This window comes from Felis catus, chromosome C2 (genome assembly GCF_018350175.1).
Source record: "Felis catus isolate Fca126 chromosome C2, F.catus_Fca126_mat1.0, whole genome shotgun sequence".
Classification (NCBI taxonomy): Eukaryota; Metazoa; Chordata; class Mammalia; order Carnivora; family Felidae; genus Felis; species Felis catus.
In genome coordinates this window covers 117,479,542-117,494,924 of record NC_058376.1, presented here as the reverse complement: position 1 = coordinate 117,494,924, position 15,383 = coordinate 117,479,542, and the positions used below count along the sequence as shown (strand labels likewise).

Here is a 15,383-nt window from a genome sequence, read left to right as displayed (position 1 = left end):
CCCTAACTGCACCTTCAACACTCTGCTTAGAACTCTCTTCAGTTAAACCTCTAGTTTTATCACTTGCAAGTTCTATGTTCCACAAAACACTAGAACATGAACACAATTCTGCCAAGTTCTTTGCCCCTTTGTAATAAACAGGGCCTCTCCTCAAGTTTCCAACAACATGTTCCTCATTTCCATCTGAGACCTCATCAGAATGCTCTTTACCAATTCATGTTTCTACCAACATTCTGTTCAGGATTAGTTAGCTACTCTCTAAGAATACTGAGGCTTTCTCTATATCTATCTTTTCTTTCCAAGCTCCCATCAGCATCGCCTTTAAAGTTCTGTTAAAATATCTAGGCTTTTTCTAGAATGCATCTCAAAATCCAGCTTCTGCCTATTACCCAGTTCCAATGCTGCTTCCACATTTGTGTGTTATAGCAGCACGCTCACTTCTCAGTACCAATTTCCGTCATAATCCATTTGGGCAACTGTATAGTACTGGAGACCAGGTGGCTTACAAAACAAATATTTATCTTTCACATTCTGGAAGCTGGGAAACCCAAGATCAAGGTACTGACAGATTACAAGGACACTAATCCCATTCATGAGGGCTCCACCAGCATGTCCTATCACCTCCTAAAGTCTCCATCTCCAAACACCATCACATTGGGGTAATTCATAAATCTGGGGGGAAATACAAGCATTCAGTCTATAGCAAAGACTCAATCACAAGTCAAAAAATAAAACAGTATTTCACTATAAACCATATTATATTTATTTAAAAGCCAAAAACAGTATGATGAAGCATTAAAATACAAAGAGAGTAGCTTTTTTTTAGTGACTCTGATCAATTTTACACAATGAAATACCATTAAGAAATATAGAAACTATAATATGAACCATAGTATAAAAAAATAAGACACATGGTATTACTTTTAAAGACAGAGGGATAATAACTGTAAGAGACAACTTAATGCCATGAAAACTTTGAACAGAAACTTAAAATGTCATATGTTAAATAATCTTTTCTTAGCATTATGCAGCAGGTCTTGGGATGTAGGGATGCGGGCAAGTAAAAATGAAGTTTGTACAGATAAACTTTCTCAATATTATTGTCTCATTTCCTACATAAAATGTCAGATATTATTATAAGAAATAATATATATGTCTAAGACTGCAATCGTATTTTCAAATATAAGGTAGTTGTACTTTTTAGAAAAGCAGCAGTTTAACACTTAAAAAAAAAGCTAGCAGTAGCACCTAAATATAGAAATTACAAGAAACTGAATGAAACAACTTTACCATGAAAAGATAAATATAATTGTAAAATGAAGCACCTTTCTTTGACTTCAACAGGAATTGTGGGCAAAGGCTGTCATCTCCGAGTAATCCCATCAGAGAACACTTAGTTGCTTTATTTAACAAGGAGAAGAATACATTTCATTCTACATACTGGCTGTGTTGAAAAAACACAGTCCATGTCCAGATAGGAAGGTAGAGTACAAAAGACACAGGCTGATTCATCAGCAACTATTCACCAATACACTGTGCTCTTAACTAGCTAATAACAAGTATGCTTATACTGTAACTATGTCGATCCTACAGAATTTTACTGTAAAGCTATAGTTCACAGAGAAGTTTTATTATCTTCTTTGCACAGGCAGATTTATCTATCATCTAAATAAAAAGCAGCTAAGAAATATTTAAAAACGTCAAAATTCGTAGTTTTGCTTTTACAAAGTGCTACACAGAATGCCACATTTCAAAATTTAGAAACCCAATTTCAATTCCTGCAGTTAGAAAAACATGGTGATTATCAGTGATCTTGAAAGAAAGAAAAATAAAAACTATCTCCTCTGTGTCACACCCCATGAGATACGGAAGTTCAACAGGCAATCTTTGAGATTTGGCCAAAATATTTCATATGTAAGGCATCTGTGGCCAAGAGAGATTAAATAGATTAAACGCAAGCTCCTCATAAGGACACTGATGTCTCTGAGTTGCTCAGAGATCTAGACAAGCTGTGGCCCTTGTCACCTCTTTTCCTGATAGGATGACCCTGACTCCATGTCCAGGCAGGTCCTGATAGACCACGCTAGTGAATGAGGGAATAGGTATGGAAAATAGAACCTTATGATTTTTTAAAAAATGTTTTGTTTGGTAATAAAATCAAATTTTCCATTGAAACTTATAAACTTTCAGAACAAGGTTTGATACATATGCACAAGTAAATTTTTCCTTGTACAATAACACACAGTATTTCTGCCTACCTTCCTTTTTGTTTTAAAGGTCAAGAGTATTATTCTTTTCACTTAGAATCAAATTTATCTTCAGTAACAGGACAAGTTGATGGAGAGGACAGGTTGGAGAGGGTTGGGGATAAAAGCTGTTTTATTCTATCTCAAAGACTGCTCTAAAAAGCTTGCCATTTCATGACCCATTAATGTGAGAGCCCTGGGATTCATTTTCCCTTATCTCAGGGTAAGTAAAGTGTTTTCAAGCTCATTGTATTATGTCTACTTGGTTAATGAGTTATAGCTTTTTCAAGGTGAACTCCTAGTCTACCATGTAGACAGAGAGACAATCAATTAAAACACATGGTTCAATCAATTAAAACACGTGTTCTTGCCCTTACACTCAGCCTACCTGTCAGAGCTAATACCCAGTAAAAATAATCTGCAAAAGCAGATACATATATTTGCAAATAATTCAGGGGATTATAAACCCAATCCAACTTCTCTAATTTTTTTTAATTAACCATAATTGTTGATTTGCTGTGTCCATCTATCTTGATGAACGTCGTGGTGATCTTTCAAAATACATGAAGTCCTGAAATTAGAAAAAAAATATACATATATATATATATATACATGTAATATATACATATATATATTAGAAAAAAAGAGACAACTGTATGTATACAGATGGATACATAATTAGATGCAATGCATAAAATATTATCCTTTATAATTTATCAGGCGATCCTCTTTCTAGTTAAGAATAAATAAATCTAATAAAATCTTTATGAAGAGGACCTAATATGAAGAGCAGCCATTAAAAACTTGGAACTATTGGTAGCCAACAACCTTTCCATTTGGGGGTACCAGTTAACTAAATTTTCATTGTTAAAAAGACGAAAAACTTGACAATCAAAATTAAATGTTAAATATACCAATTGCAGTACGTTAACTACATTTTTAAGGTAAATATTTTCCATTTCATTTCTATGCTTTACTTATGAATATTAGCCATTAATCAGCCAGTAATACAGCAAGGGAACTGTGCCTACTAAATCTAAGGAAGATACAACACCAAGGAGTACAATGACAGAGAGGCAATAAGGTGGAGGGAAAGGAAATCAGCTCTAGAGTTATTTTATTTTCTCAAGAAGTCAAAGGACAGGCATCTTTAAGTAATGAGAAAGACAAATAACATGCTGTGATGACAATCACACCCACTGGATGTCTAATATTCTCCAAGCACTCTTCTGGCCCCTGTACTCAGATGATAGCTAATGTGCATCACCCTGAAAAAATCTCAGTATTTTTATCTCCATTTTACAGATAAAAAGAATGAGGCCGGGAAGTGTTCGACACTTTGCAAAACATGTCACTAGTAAATGGTAGAGACAGACACTGGCCTAGTTGCAAACGTTATTGCCTTTCTATTATACTACACTGCATCTCATTGGAAAGAATAACTCACTCAAGACAAGTCAAAAGTAAAAGGCTTACAATGAGGAAGCAGGCTCCAAAAATCATGGCTTTCATCTTCACATCCATATCTAATGGGAAGTGAATTTCAAACTGGTCAGCATCGCCCATTGCTGATAACAGACCGTTCCACTTCCTAATAATACTGCCGATGTTGGATACACCATCAAGGGATTTGACCTAGAAAGAGAAGCATGTGACTTAATGATGATTAAAAAGTACTATACATTTCATTCTTCTACTTAGAAGCACTTTACACTGAGATAAGCATAAATACAGTACAGGAAATTAATAACAGTAATAACATAATTTCAAATAGGGAATTATGGCCAAGATGGGTTAGGTGCCTTGCAACTGGTTAATAACTGAGCTGGGATCAACAATAGCCAGGTTAGCCAGGGAGCCCACCTGTCCATCAACTGATGAAAGGATAAAGATGTGGTACGTACACACACACACACACACACACACACACACACACACACACACAATGGAATACTACTCAGCATTGAAAAAGGATGAAATCTTGCCATTTGCAACAACATGGATGGAACTAGATGGTATTAGGCTAAGTGAAACAAGTCAGTTAGAGAAAGACAGATATATGATTTCACTCGTGTAGAATTTGAGAAACTCAACAGATGAATATAGGGGAAGGGAAGGAAAAATAAGATAAAAACAGAGAGGGAGGCAAACCATAAGAAACTTTTAAAGACAGAGAACTGAGGGTTGCTGGAGGGGAGGTGGGTCAGGGATGGATTAAATGGGTGATAGGCATTAAGAAGCGTACTTTTTAGGATGAGCACTGAACATCATATGTAAGAGAGAACTCACTGGGTTCTACTCCTGAAACCAAGCCTACACTGTATGTTAACTGACTTGAATTAAAACAAACAAACAAAAAACCCAAAAAACAGAACTGGGGCATATCTGACAGTTCTCAGGCCAATGCTCTTGTTTTCAAGAGCAAATGAGGTATGATTTGAATTGATTTTGAAATTCTTCTTCATACAGTAAAGGGTGGGAATTGGGGATTGGGAGGGAGTCTCTACAGTCCAGAGAAACACATGAACAAAAGTAAGGAAGCATAATTCTACATATTTCACAAACTTCATATAATCAGTCAAGTTTTTGTGGGTCAAATCCACCCTGTTGTATGTCAGAATTCCGAAGAGCTTTGGCTTCTCAAAGGGAGACTCGGGCACTTGCTAACTTTTGGCGATCAGAATGATCCTATATACTCTGCCCCTGAAATGTGGCTACATTTTCTATTTCTCTACAGTGGTCTTTTAACAAATAAGCAATGCCTGAAGAACTAAAAAGGTTTATTGGGTGTCATAGAAAATACCTGAATGAGCAACTTTAGATAAAGAGCCTTGCTGAATTGCAAGACATCTTCTAAGAAGCTCAGGAAATATTTCTAAGAATCTCCTTTGTCAAATTCATAGGATAATAAGAATCATTTTGTAGTCAGTGAAATAAAGGCAAAACAGGAGGATTTTTCATTTTTCTGAGAAAATGTTATAATCTATTATGAGTTTTATCTATGTTATCAGTGTTATCCTGTCTCTTGAGGACACAGACAGACTTCCACCATGCAGATAGACGATTTGCACAATCTCGGGGTGATCCATATGTTCTGTGATCTGTTGGGCACTTTCATTGCTCAGGACCTGTATCCCAATCCTGCAAATCTTTGGTAAAAATGGTTAATTAAATACAACCAAGAACAAAATAAACGGAATCTATTGGGCTATTTTCTTTCAGGTTTAGTGTTTTACATGGGTCCTTCTCATCTTCATCAAACACTGAAATCATAAACGAAGTAGCTCACATTTTGGGAAACATTAAGCAATCCACCAACAATAATTTGCAAATGATCTGATGTCAACCGATAACTCTTTCTTCCTTCTACTTTATTCATTCATGTGAAAAAATAATCTAAAACCAAACAATTCTAAGGTCTGTCTGTAAATGTTGAAAAAATACTAAAAATGTTATTTTTACATTTACCTCAAAAACAGAATCTGAACCACAGCCATAGGTTGAACATGGCCCACGTACTCGCATCACATTTTCTTTCTTCTCATTCTGGATGCTGTAAACTGCCCTGCACAGGTTCCAGTGTTCTGCAACAAAGCCAATGGTGACACCAGGAGGACACTGCACCTCCAGCTGCAAAGAAGCAGTGACAGAGGGAAGGAGGCTACATATATACCCGTAAGCACATACACCGTACGTTCTTCCCTCATGCAAGGACTGGAAAAAATGTTAATGGTACAGACTCCTCCATTGTACCCCAGGCTATTTCTTAGGGGTGTTATGTCAGTGAGAGGCCTTGAGAGGTGAGGACACATTTCCCTTTGGGACAGACTTACTGCTTGTTATACAATGATCGTTTCTCCAAGCTCAGTGTTTCTCAGCTGTATGCACACCCGCCCGCTCCTCTGAGTTAACCCCAGAGAACTTGGGGGCAAGGGGTCTATACCAACATCCGGCTCCTGACGCTGGTACTGCTTCCTGTGCTGTAATAAGGTTCTCTGTCTCTGCTCTAGGTGCCTCATGTCTTCTGGCACGGTCCATGACAAAGTAACAAGGTAACTTCCTAGACTTAAATCCCAGACATGACAATTGTAATAGAAAAGAGAAAGAGAAAAGAGGCATTCTGTAAACTGTATACTGTGGAAACAAAGGATGTGTGTATGAATATATAAAGCCGTTTTTCCAAGTTTTAAAATTTAAAATTGTACCCTGTTTTAACTAATCATCTTTATAATATTCCTTTGTGAAGAACTAAGATCTTCATATTTAATAATAACATGAGCCATAAAATTAAATTATTTAGTAAAAGCTCAGAGTTGATGGCTCTTCTGGTGTCATTTATACTTTTCTAACAGTTTTGAGTCCACTGGGTCTCAAGGGCAGGAGTACATAGCTTCACACACTGCCAAATCAAGGCATTATTTAAAAAAAAAATTATTGTTAACATATATACATTCAAACATATACATAAGCATATAAATTTGATAACTTCCTAGGATTAAGATCTCATATAAGTTTAAGACTAAGGGGGAAAAAAACTGTAAATAGGTAAATTACTTAAAAAAAAATCATTTGAGAAGAAAAAAACCAACTCATGAATACAAAGAATTCCTTGTATCATCAAAAGGACTGAGGATTAAAGGTGAAGATTCATCTCAAATTTAAGGCTGTTATTATAGGGTGCCTGGGTGGCTCAGTCGGTTAAGCGGCCGACTTTGGCTCAGGTCAAGATCTCGCGGTCCATGAATTCGAGCCCTGCATTGGGCTCTGTGCTGACAGCTCAGAGCCTGGACCCTGTTTCAGATTCTGTGTCTCCCTCTCTCTGACCCTTCCCTGTTCATACTCTCTCTCTCTCTCTCAAAAATAAATAAACGTTAAAAAAAAAATTTAAGGCTGTTATTACAAACACAGTAGTGAGAGAGAAGATACCTGGGAACAACAACTAACATTCTCTGAGCGCTGTACTACCTGCCAGGTACTGTAACGACAGTTAACATTCATTTACTATTTCATCCTCAAAGCAATCCTACGTGATGGTACCATTATTATCTCCATGTTATAGGACATCAAAACACAGAAAGGCTTGTAAAAAAACTAACATTCAGGAAGTGCTGGTACTGAACATAATCTGTCTTTATATATCCTAGTAATCCCATGGGATATTATGCATAGTTATGTATGGAAGTACTGAGGCCCAAAGAAGTTAAATAAATTATACCAACATAAATAGAAAGCGTATCTAGAATTCAAAATTCTGGTTGACCTCTGTCTAAAGCTGCTTCTTTTCCCTGCAGCAAACAACCTTCCTAGAGCCTCACAGGTTGTAGAAGAGGAACCCAGCTGTTAACTCAGAACATCTGCTTTCCAGTTCCAGTGCTTGGTGGAGTGTAACACGCTCAACAGGTGCTTAATTTCCTGAGCCACCCTTTCTTTATCTGTGGCAAGATGTGGATTGGGATGGACAGTGTACAGTTATCTAAAGTCTCTTCCAATTCTAGGGGCGCCTGGGTGGTTCAGTCGGTTAAGCGTCAGTCTTCACCTCAGGTCATGTTCTCATGGTTCGTGAGTTTGAGCCTCTCATCGGGCTCTGTACTGACAGCTCAGAGCCTGGAGCCTGCTGTGGATTCTGTGTCTCCCTTTCTCTCAGCCCACCAATGCTCACACTCAGTCTCTCTCTCTTTCAAAAATAAACATTAAAAAAAAGAAGTTTTTAAGTCTCTTCCAATTCTGAAGGTATACAATTATGTCTAGGGACAACTTATCTGGGGATAGGTAGGTGCATTTAGACAAATGTGTGTGACTTCTGTTCTAGGTAACAGATACATTTCTAACTCAGTAGACACAACCGACAGAACTGTGGTCACCGAATAATCCTGATTTGAGCCTGAGCCCCAACTAGCACCAGAAGACAAGAACCCACAAGAAAAAAACCCTCTGTGATTTTCCTCAGGTGAGACAATTTGGCGGCCCTCCTCCCCATCCCCCTTCACCCCCTCAGCTCTCGTCTTTCAGTCTGACCAGCAGAGCCAGTGAAAACCCCCTCATGTGTCATTCTGGAAGGAGCACAGCGATGCTGTCAAGAGTTGGATCAGGAAGAGACAAGGAATTAGACTTGTGTTCTCTGACCTCTTGCCTGGTGGAGGGACAACAGAAGCAACAGCAGGTGCATCTGAAAGGCCTCTGCATGGTCATGATTTCTCGGCCCATACAGTCAGTGACCCGGAGGACGAAGGGCCTTAGTGTCCGATAAGCATTTCTGGTAAAGTCGTCTGTGTCTTCATTTACGATGTAAACCATCTGGTCCAGGTTGTTTTTAATATCATATCCATTATTAGTTTCAAAAGATGTGATCACTAAAAAATAGAATGAGAAAGCCACTTTAAATTAGAAGCAGTTAAAATGGGCCTCAAGAAGTCCTTTTGTAGTATTCCTTAGGTGCTTAAAGCAAAATAGCTTTTTAAAATTTTGAAGTGAACTATATTCAATTGATTAGGACACCAAATAATTCACTTGCCCAAAAAGTACTCAGTAATTTTGAAAATTTTAAATGAAGGTCTGTATAAAACGATTTAAAAAATTTTTCCACATAAAAGCAAAGACTGAAACTATACTCCTGGTATATCTGAATACAGAAAGCTTTCATTAAAAAGGCATTTAAATAAAAGTATACTTTTTACCATAAATGAATCTGCTCATGAAATATACTGAGATGACCAGGGTCATTACCAATTGCAATAAAGAAAGTCAGAGACTGTATGTGGTGGTCAAATGAATGTGTGGAACTGGGGATAAAGTGAAGGTTAATAATCAAGTGAGGATGAACTGAGACCAGGCATTATGTTGACTGTGATTCATTTTTCTTCCAAAGCAAGGGCACTGGACTAGAACTTCGCAGATTTAGATTCTATGTCCAGCGCTACCACTCATTAGCTGACTGTGGTGCCTCTGGAGAACTCATTTAGTGTCCTGGCTCCTTCTTTTCCTCTTCCATTAAAGATGAATACGTAGAATATGGTATGGGGGTTGACCAGATAAAGTGTAAGTCTTTTTCAAGTCTACGAATGTATGTATCATGTATAAATAGATAAAATTATACAAAATAATTCCCTTTCTTACTTTTTTGAAAGGGTAAAAGAAGACAGTCTTTTCACTTCGAACCACTAAGAAATGACCAATATAAATAAAGAACAAGATATTGGGTAATGAAAATTTCCACCTGATTCAAATTTCCACCTGCTGAACACTAACAAAATTATACATACTTTCCAGAGGCTCAAAATGCTGAAGGACGTGAATGGTGTCCAGCTGTTGGGATAGAACAAAGCAATTAGGAAAAAATAATCACAAAATTAAATCAATGTTAGAAAAGGAACTGATGAGATGGGTATGAAAAGGTTATCAATTGATACCAAAATATCTTTTCAGCATTGAATGGAATAAAAAAAAAAATTAGTGAAAGTAGCCTGTCTGCACCTGTTCCGCAGAGGAACACAGGAAAACCAGTGTTCTCCAGTTCTATTAAAAGACAAACAGTTGCCTGGTATATCAGAAAATCATTTTCCTGCTGCAGTCACAGCATCCAGAAAAAGCTGTGTGGATGTAGATTGTTTCTAGCTCAGTCCCAACTCACTGGTCTTATCGACACGTCACTCACAGACTGGAGTTGCTGGGGAAGTTCAAGACAGTTTAATGTAGACCAACCACACAGTAGGCTATTTTCTCAGCGGCTTACAGAGAGCAACTCAGCCAGGGACCTCACACAGGAGTATCTAGTTTTATCTTATTTTCACAGGTACCTCTGGAAGATGTTCACACACTGACTTCCAATCATTTGACCTACTAATGCCAGGGTCTTCACTAGGTGCAGGCTTTAATTAAAGGAGAGGGTCCACAAGGGCTGGAAGCATGTGATTAGGATTAGGGCAAAGGGGAGGAAACGTTCTGGGATGGGATCTCTTGAAAAGGGAGCTGGGAAAACAACTAGATAAACTTCTACCTTAATATCACTTAGGAATCACCCTAAAGTCAGACAGTTTGTTGGGCTCATTACCTAATAGAGTTGAGAATATTCTAGCAGAAAAGAAGAAGCTTCTTTGAGGACAGAGTAATCACATCTATATAATTTTATTTTTAATTTTTTAATGTTTATTTATTTTTGAGAGAGAGCAAGAGAGAGAGCTTGTGTGTGTGTGTGTGTGTGTGTGTGTGTGTGTGCGCGCGCACGTGAGCTGGGGAGGGGAAGAGAGAGGGAGACAGAGGATCCGAAGCATTTTCAATGCAGAGCCCAATGCAGGGCTTGAACTCACTGTGAGATCATGACCTGAGCCAAAGTTGGGACTTTGACTGAGCCACCCAGACCCCCCTCTATATAATTTTAGATATATAGATCATTCCTAATCCCTGAGACCAGAATATCGCCTGAAATGTCATATTTCACCAAATATTCATTGAATACAATGGCTAATAAAAGAATACGTGAATGTGGTAATAAAGAAAGTTAAAAATAACCAGACATAAATGTTTTGTGGTGTTTAACTGATTACAGAGGGTACGGAGAGGATACAACCCTTCCTTCATTAAAAAATTTTTCTGATATAAAAACACAATCCGGTGAGGGGGTGTAAACACATCTTATAAAATACCAAAAGTGGTCACTAAGATGGTTTATAGTTCCTTTAAAAATCCAGAATTAAAAGTCAAAATACTGTTGATAAAAAGCATCCACTGCTGAGTACAATATTCTAAAGAAATAATGCCTGTTAATATAAAAGAAGTTTGTCCAGAAGACACTATGGCTGTTAAGGAGCAGTTCTCTAACAAATTGGTGCAGTCTCGGCCAGGCCAACCCTCTAGAAAGAATATAATCCTGCTACTTTGGATGCTCCAGAGTATTGAGAGTCCCGATAATGATTCATGGAATCTGCACAGGAGACTGCAAAAAGGATAGGATAAGGAAAATGATAAAACAATGAAGGGCTGTTTGCATACAAAGTGTTTCCACTAATAACATCCACACAGCTACCACCTGTTGGATGGACCCTGTGTGCCAAAAATAATAAGCACAGTATAAAGCTTTCCTTCTTAAAAATTCTCCTAACAACCCAGTAAGGTATGTATTGCTAGTACTATTTTATTGATGATGAAATTCAAGCACCAACAGGTTACAGAAGTTATTGAAGGCTGTAGAGTGAGGAGGGACGACAGCTAGAATTTAAAACCAGGTTGGTCTGTCTCTAAACCTGTTTTGTTTCCTTTCTCACTTATTTTTTTTTATTCAAAACAAAGCTGAACAAAGAAACAGAATTCATAAAATGTGTTAACTTCTGTCAGAATAGAAGAAATTAAGAAACTGTTTTTTAATATTTAGATGAACAAAATTAAAGTTATACATTTAGAAAAGAGAAATTACTGCAGATCTTGGATTTCTAAGGACAATTTCTATACTTATCATCTAGTATAAAAAAGGAACTTTTAAAACGTGATTAACTATAAAGCATTTTTTAAGCTTTTGAAATAATGTAGGGGTTTACTCTACCACTGTACTTGAATGACTGGTGCTGCAGTTTGTCAATATTTTGCCAAAACAAAAACTGAATAAAATTTTTGGCTCATGTGAAATCTGTTTTTGTGATCCAACTGTTTTGACTTTGAAATATCAACACTATAACACTGTACCTATGGTTCTCAATGCACAGGATTCAGAAGGTCCCTGTCAATATATAAAATGGAAAAGAGAAACACATCAACTCCAAGGAGTATTTGGCTGGTTATGTGGGGAGACATGTGTTGAACTGGCAAGTCCCTTGCTTATAAAGTATTTCATAATGTCTTTATTTACTTATTTATTTTTAATTTGCATCCAAGTTAGCACATAGTGTATTAATGATTTCAGGAGTAGATTACAGGGATTCATCCCCTACATATAACACCCAGTTCTCATCCCAACAAGTGTCTTCCTTAATGCCCCCTCCCCATTTAGCGCATCTTCCCACCCACAGCCCCTCCAGCAACACTGTTTGTTCTCTGTGTTTAAGAGCCTCTTCTGTTTTGTTCCCCTCCCTGTTTTTGTATTATTTTTGCTTCCCTTCCCTTATGCTCATCTTTTTTGTATCTTAAATTCCACATATGAGTGAAGTTATATGTCTTTTTTTTTAAGTTTATTTATTTATTTTTGAGAGAGAGACAGAGAGAGAGTGCACAAGTGAGGGAAGGGCAGAGAGAGACAGAGAAAGAGAGAATCCTAAGCAGGTTCCGCATTGTCAGTGCAGAACCTGATGTGGGGCTCGAACCCATGTACCAGGAGAACATGACCTGAGCTGAGATCAAGAGTCAGATGCTTAACAGACTGAGCGGCCAGGCGCCCTTCCTTTTTCTAAAATCAAACATGATTCAATAGGTTCTAAGTTATTTCCAATACTAGCTTTATCTTATTTTCATTAAGCAATATTTTTGAGTTTCTGACATGTGGTTTTAAAAACACCATTTGGAACACTGATTTGACGTACTGCCCCAGTTTCTGATCTGGATACCCCGGTGCCTCCAGAATGTGCATAGAGGTGGAAAAGAAGAATTCACTGTGTTGTGGGAAGAGATTCTCTGGAACTTGGCCTGAAGCAAAACCCTTGGTAGATCTCTTCTTTTGATTTACATTCTATGTTTGGAGGGTGGCAGGGAGTGGCCAATGACAATCAGGGGTAATGAGAAAAAAGGATGGGCAGAGACCCCCAGTGATTCACTCACGGTCTGTTCTGTTCTCTCTGATGTTGTTTTTCCTGGTGTTAGCTCTTCACTTCTATGCAAATGAGAATTGGCATCTTTGATAGTTTTTCCTCTAGTCCTGTTTTTGAAACCGCCTTCAACAGGACACCTTGCAAATCTTAAAATTCAACATACATCCTTCAGAAAACCGTGCCGATCCCACCAAATACATTCCTGTATTCCTCATTTCCCCTTCATATTTCTAAAATGAGTACCACAACTCCCATGGTCTCACAAACTGGACCTCTGTCATCACTGACCTGTCACTTTCATCTACTCTATTTAGCTTTGTATCTCTTCTTGTCGGATCCCCGATCATACTTCATAAGAAGATCATTTGGATTTGTGAGGACTACCTGGGTTAAGTATTCCAGACCAGGAGGACAGTTTGGTATAGGAGGAGGCCCTGGCATCCATGTTACTGAAACAGGCTGATTTGACATATGGTATTTGCCAGGCTGGTACTGGATAGGATGGGCACCACCAGCTGGCTGGTATGAGAAGAAGGTACCGGGCTGCTGCGGACTGTTGTATCCCATAGGCAAGCCTCCTGCGTAGCCTGCAGGTGCAGGGACAGCCGGTCCAGGGGGTCCTGTATCCAAAAACAAATGGAAGTGTTACACACTATTAACACTGTAACACAGCAGAAGTTAGAATGACTTTTCCATAACAAAGATAGGTATCCCACAAGATCCACTTAAGAATAAAACATGATCCATTTTCTGAATGTGTACCATGTACCAACAATGTACTCAGGGGCTTCACATATTACCTCATTTAATCCTCTTAAACCTTAGAAGACAATTATGCTACACAAAGGTACAGAAAAAAGATCTGAAACACCAAGTAACGTGTTGGCCTCTCTCTGTATTACGTTCCTCCTTTGGAGACATCAATAATATACCTACTTCATTAGGTTATAGTGGGCTTAGCCCAAGACCTAGCACATTACTGGCACGGTACACTGATGTTATTAAGGTCACTGACATAGTAACTCAAAGGGGTGCTTTTAATGATGGCTCTATCATTCCAGAAGTTTCATCACCCCACAAAGAAAATCTATACCCATTAGCAGTCATTCCCTATCTTGTGTCCCAGCCTGCGGAAACCACTGTCACTACAGATTTGCCTAATCTGGACATGTCATATAAATGAAATAATGTAACATATAGCCTGTGTGTCAGGTCTCCTTCACTTCGCATAATGTTTTCAAGGTTCAAGTGACCATGTTGTAGCATGTACTAGTACTTGATTCCTTTTATCACCGAGTAATATTCCATTGCATGGACATAGCACATTTTATGTATCCATTAATTAGCCAATGGACATTTGGGTCATTTCTACTTTTTGGCTTTTGTAAATAACGCTGCTGTGAAATTAGTGTACAAGTTTTGGTGTGAACCTAAGTTTTCAATTCTTGAGTATATACCTAGGAGCAAGAAACTAGCCTTAACTTTTAGAAGAAACGGCCACCCTGTTTTCCAAAGTGGAAATTCACTGGTTAATACTCCTACTGCTGAACTCATTTATTAGTGCTAATTGTGTGTGCGTGTGTACGTGTGTGTGTGTATTCCTTATGATTTTCTATATATAAGATCATGTCATCTGCAAACAGAAATAGGTTTGCTTCTTCCTTTCCAATGTGCATGACTTTTATTACTTTTCCTTGCCAAACTGTCCTGGCTAAAACCTCCATACAATGTTGAATAGAAGTGGCATGAAGAGATATCGTCTTGCTCTTGACCTTAGGAGAAACACTTTCAGCTTTTGCTATTAAGCATGATGTTAAGCTGTGGGTTTTTCATAGATGACTTTTATTAGGTTGAGGAAGTTCCCTCCTATCCCTAGTTTGTTGAGTGCTTTTTATCATGCGGGATGTTTCATTTTGTCAAATGCTTTTTCTCTATCTACCGATATGATCATATGATTCTTGTAGTAACATTCCATTAATATGGTACATACATGGGCTGATTTTCATATGACAAACCAACTTTATCTCATATTTGGGATAAACTGCACTTGGTCATGGTAATAATCCCTACTACATATTGTTAGATTTGGTTACTATATTGTTAGTATTTTGTGGAGCATTTTTACATCTATATTTATAAGGAATATTAGTCTATGGTTTTCTATAGTCTTCTTCTGATTTTGCTAATAGGGCAATACTGGCCTCACAGAATGAATTGGGAAGTGTTCACCGTTTTGTGTCTTGTAAAGGACTGGTATTAAAATCTTCATTAAGCATTTGGTAGAATTCACTAACGAAGCTGTCCAGGCCTAGGCTTTGTCCGAATTTTTTTTTTTTAATATTTATTTTGAGAGAGAGAGAGAAAGAGAGTATACATGCGTGCACATGTGCAAGGGGGAGGAAGGGCACAG

At 37.9% G+C, this 15,383-nt stretch overlaps 1 protein-coding gene across 10 annotated transcripts in view; it reads right to left on the bottom strand.

Moving 5' to 3' along the window:
* Positions 1-739: 739 nt before the first annotated feature.
* PLSCR4 (phospholipid scramblase 4) overlaps positions 740-15,383 on the bottom strand; it is a 135,492-nt gene continuing 120,848 nt past the window's right edge. For 7 of the 10 annotated variants that reach the window (XM_045037473.1, XM_045037471.1, XM_045037470.1 and 4 more), the window contains 5 exons: positions 13,358-13,593; positions 8,370-8,596; positions 5,715-5,876; positions 3,723-3,881; positions 740-2,817 (listed from right to left, as the gene is read on the bottom strand). In XM_045037473.1, coding sequence (XP_044893408.1) covers positions 2,773-2,817; positions 3,723-3,881; positions 5,715-5,876; positions 8,370-8,596; positions 13,358-13,593 — 829 coding nt within the window. In that variant the 3' untranslated portion in view covers positions 740-2,772. Of the gene's footprint in view, positions 2,818-3,722; positions 3,882-5,714; positions 5,877-8,369; positions 8,597-9,505; positions 9,549-13,357; positions 13,594-15,383 lie in introns of all 10 variants that reach the window. The other 3 variants (XM_023260480.2, XM_019810602.3, XM_045037477.1) reach the window with 1 other exon arrangement.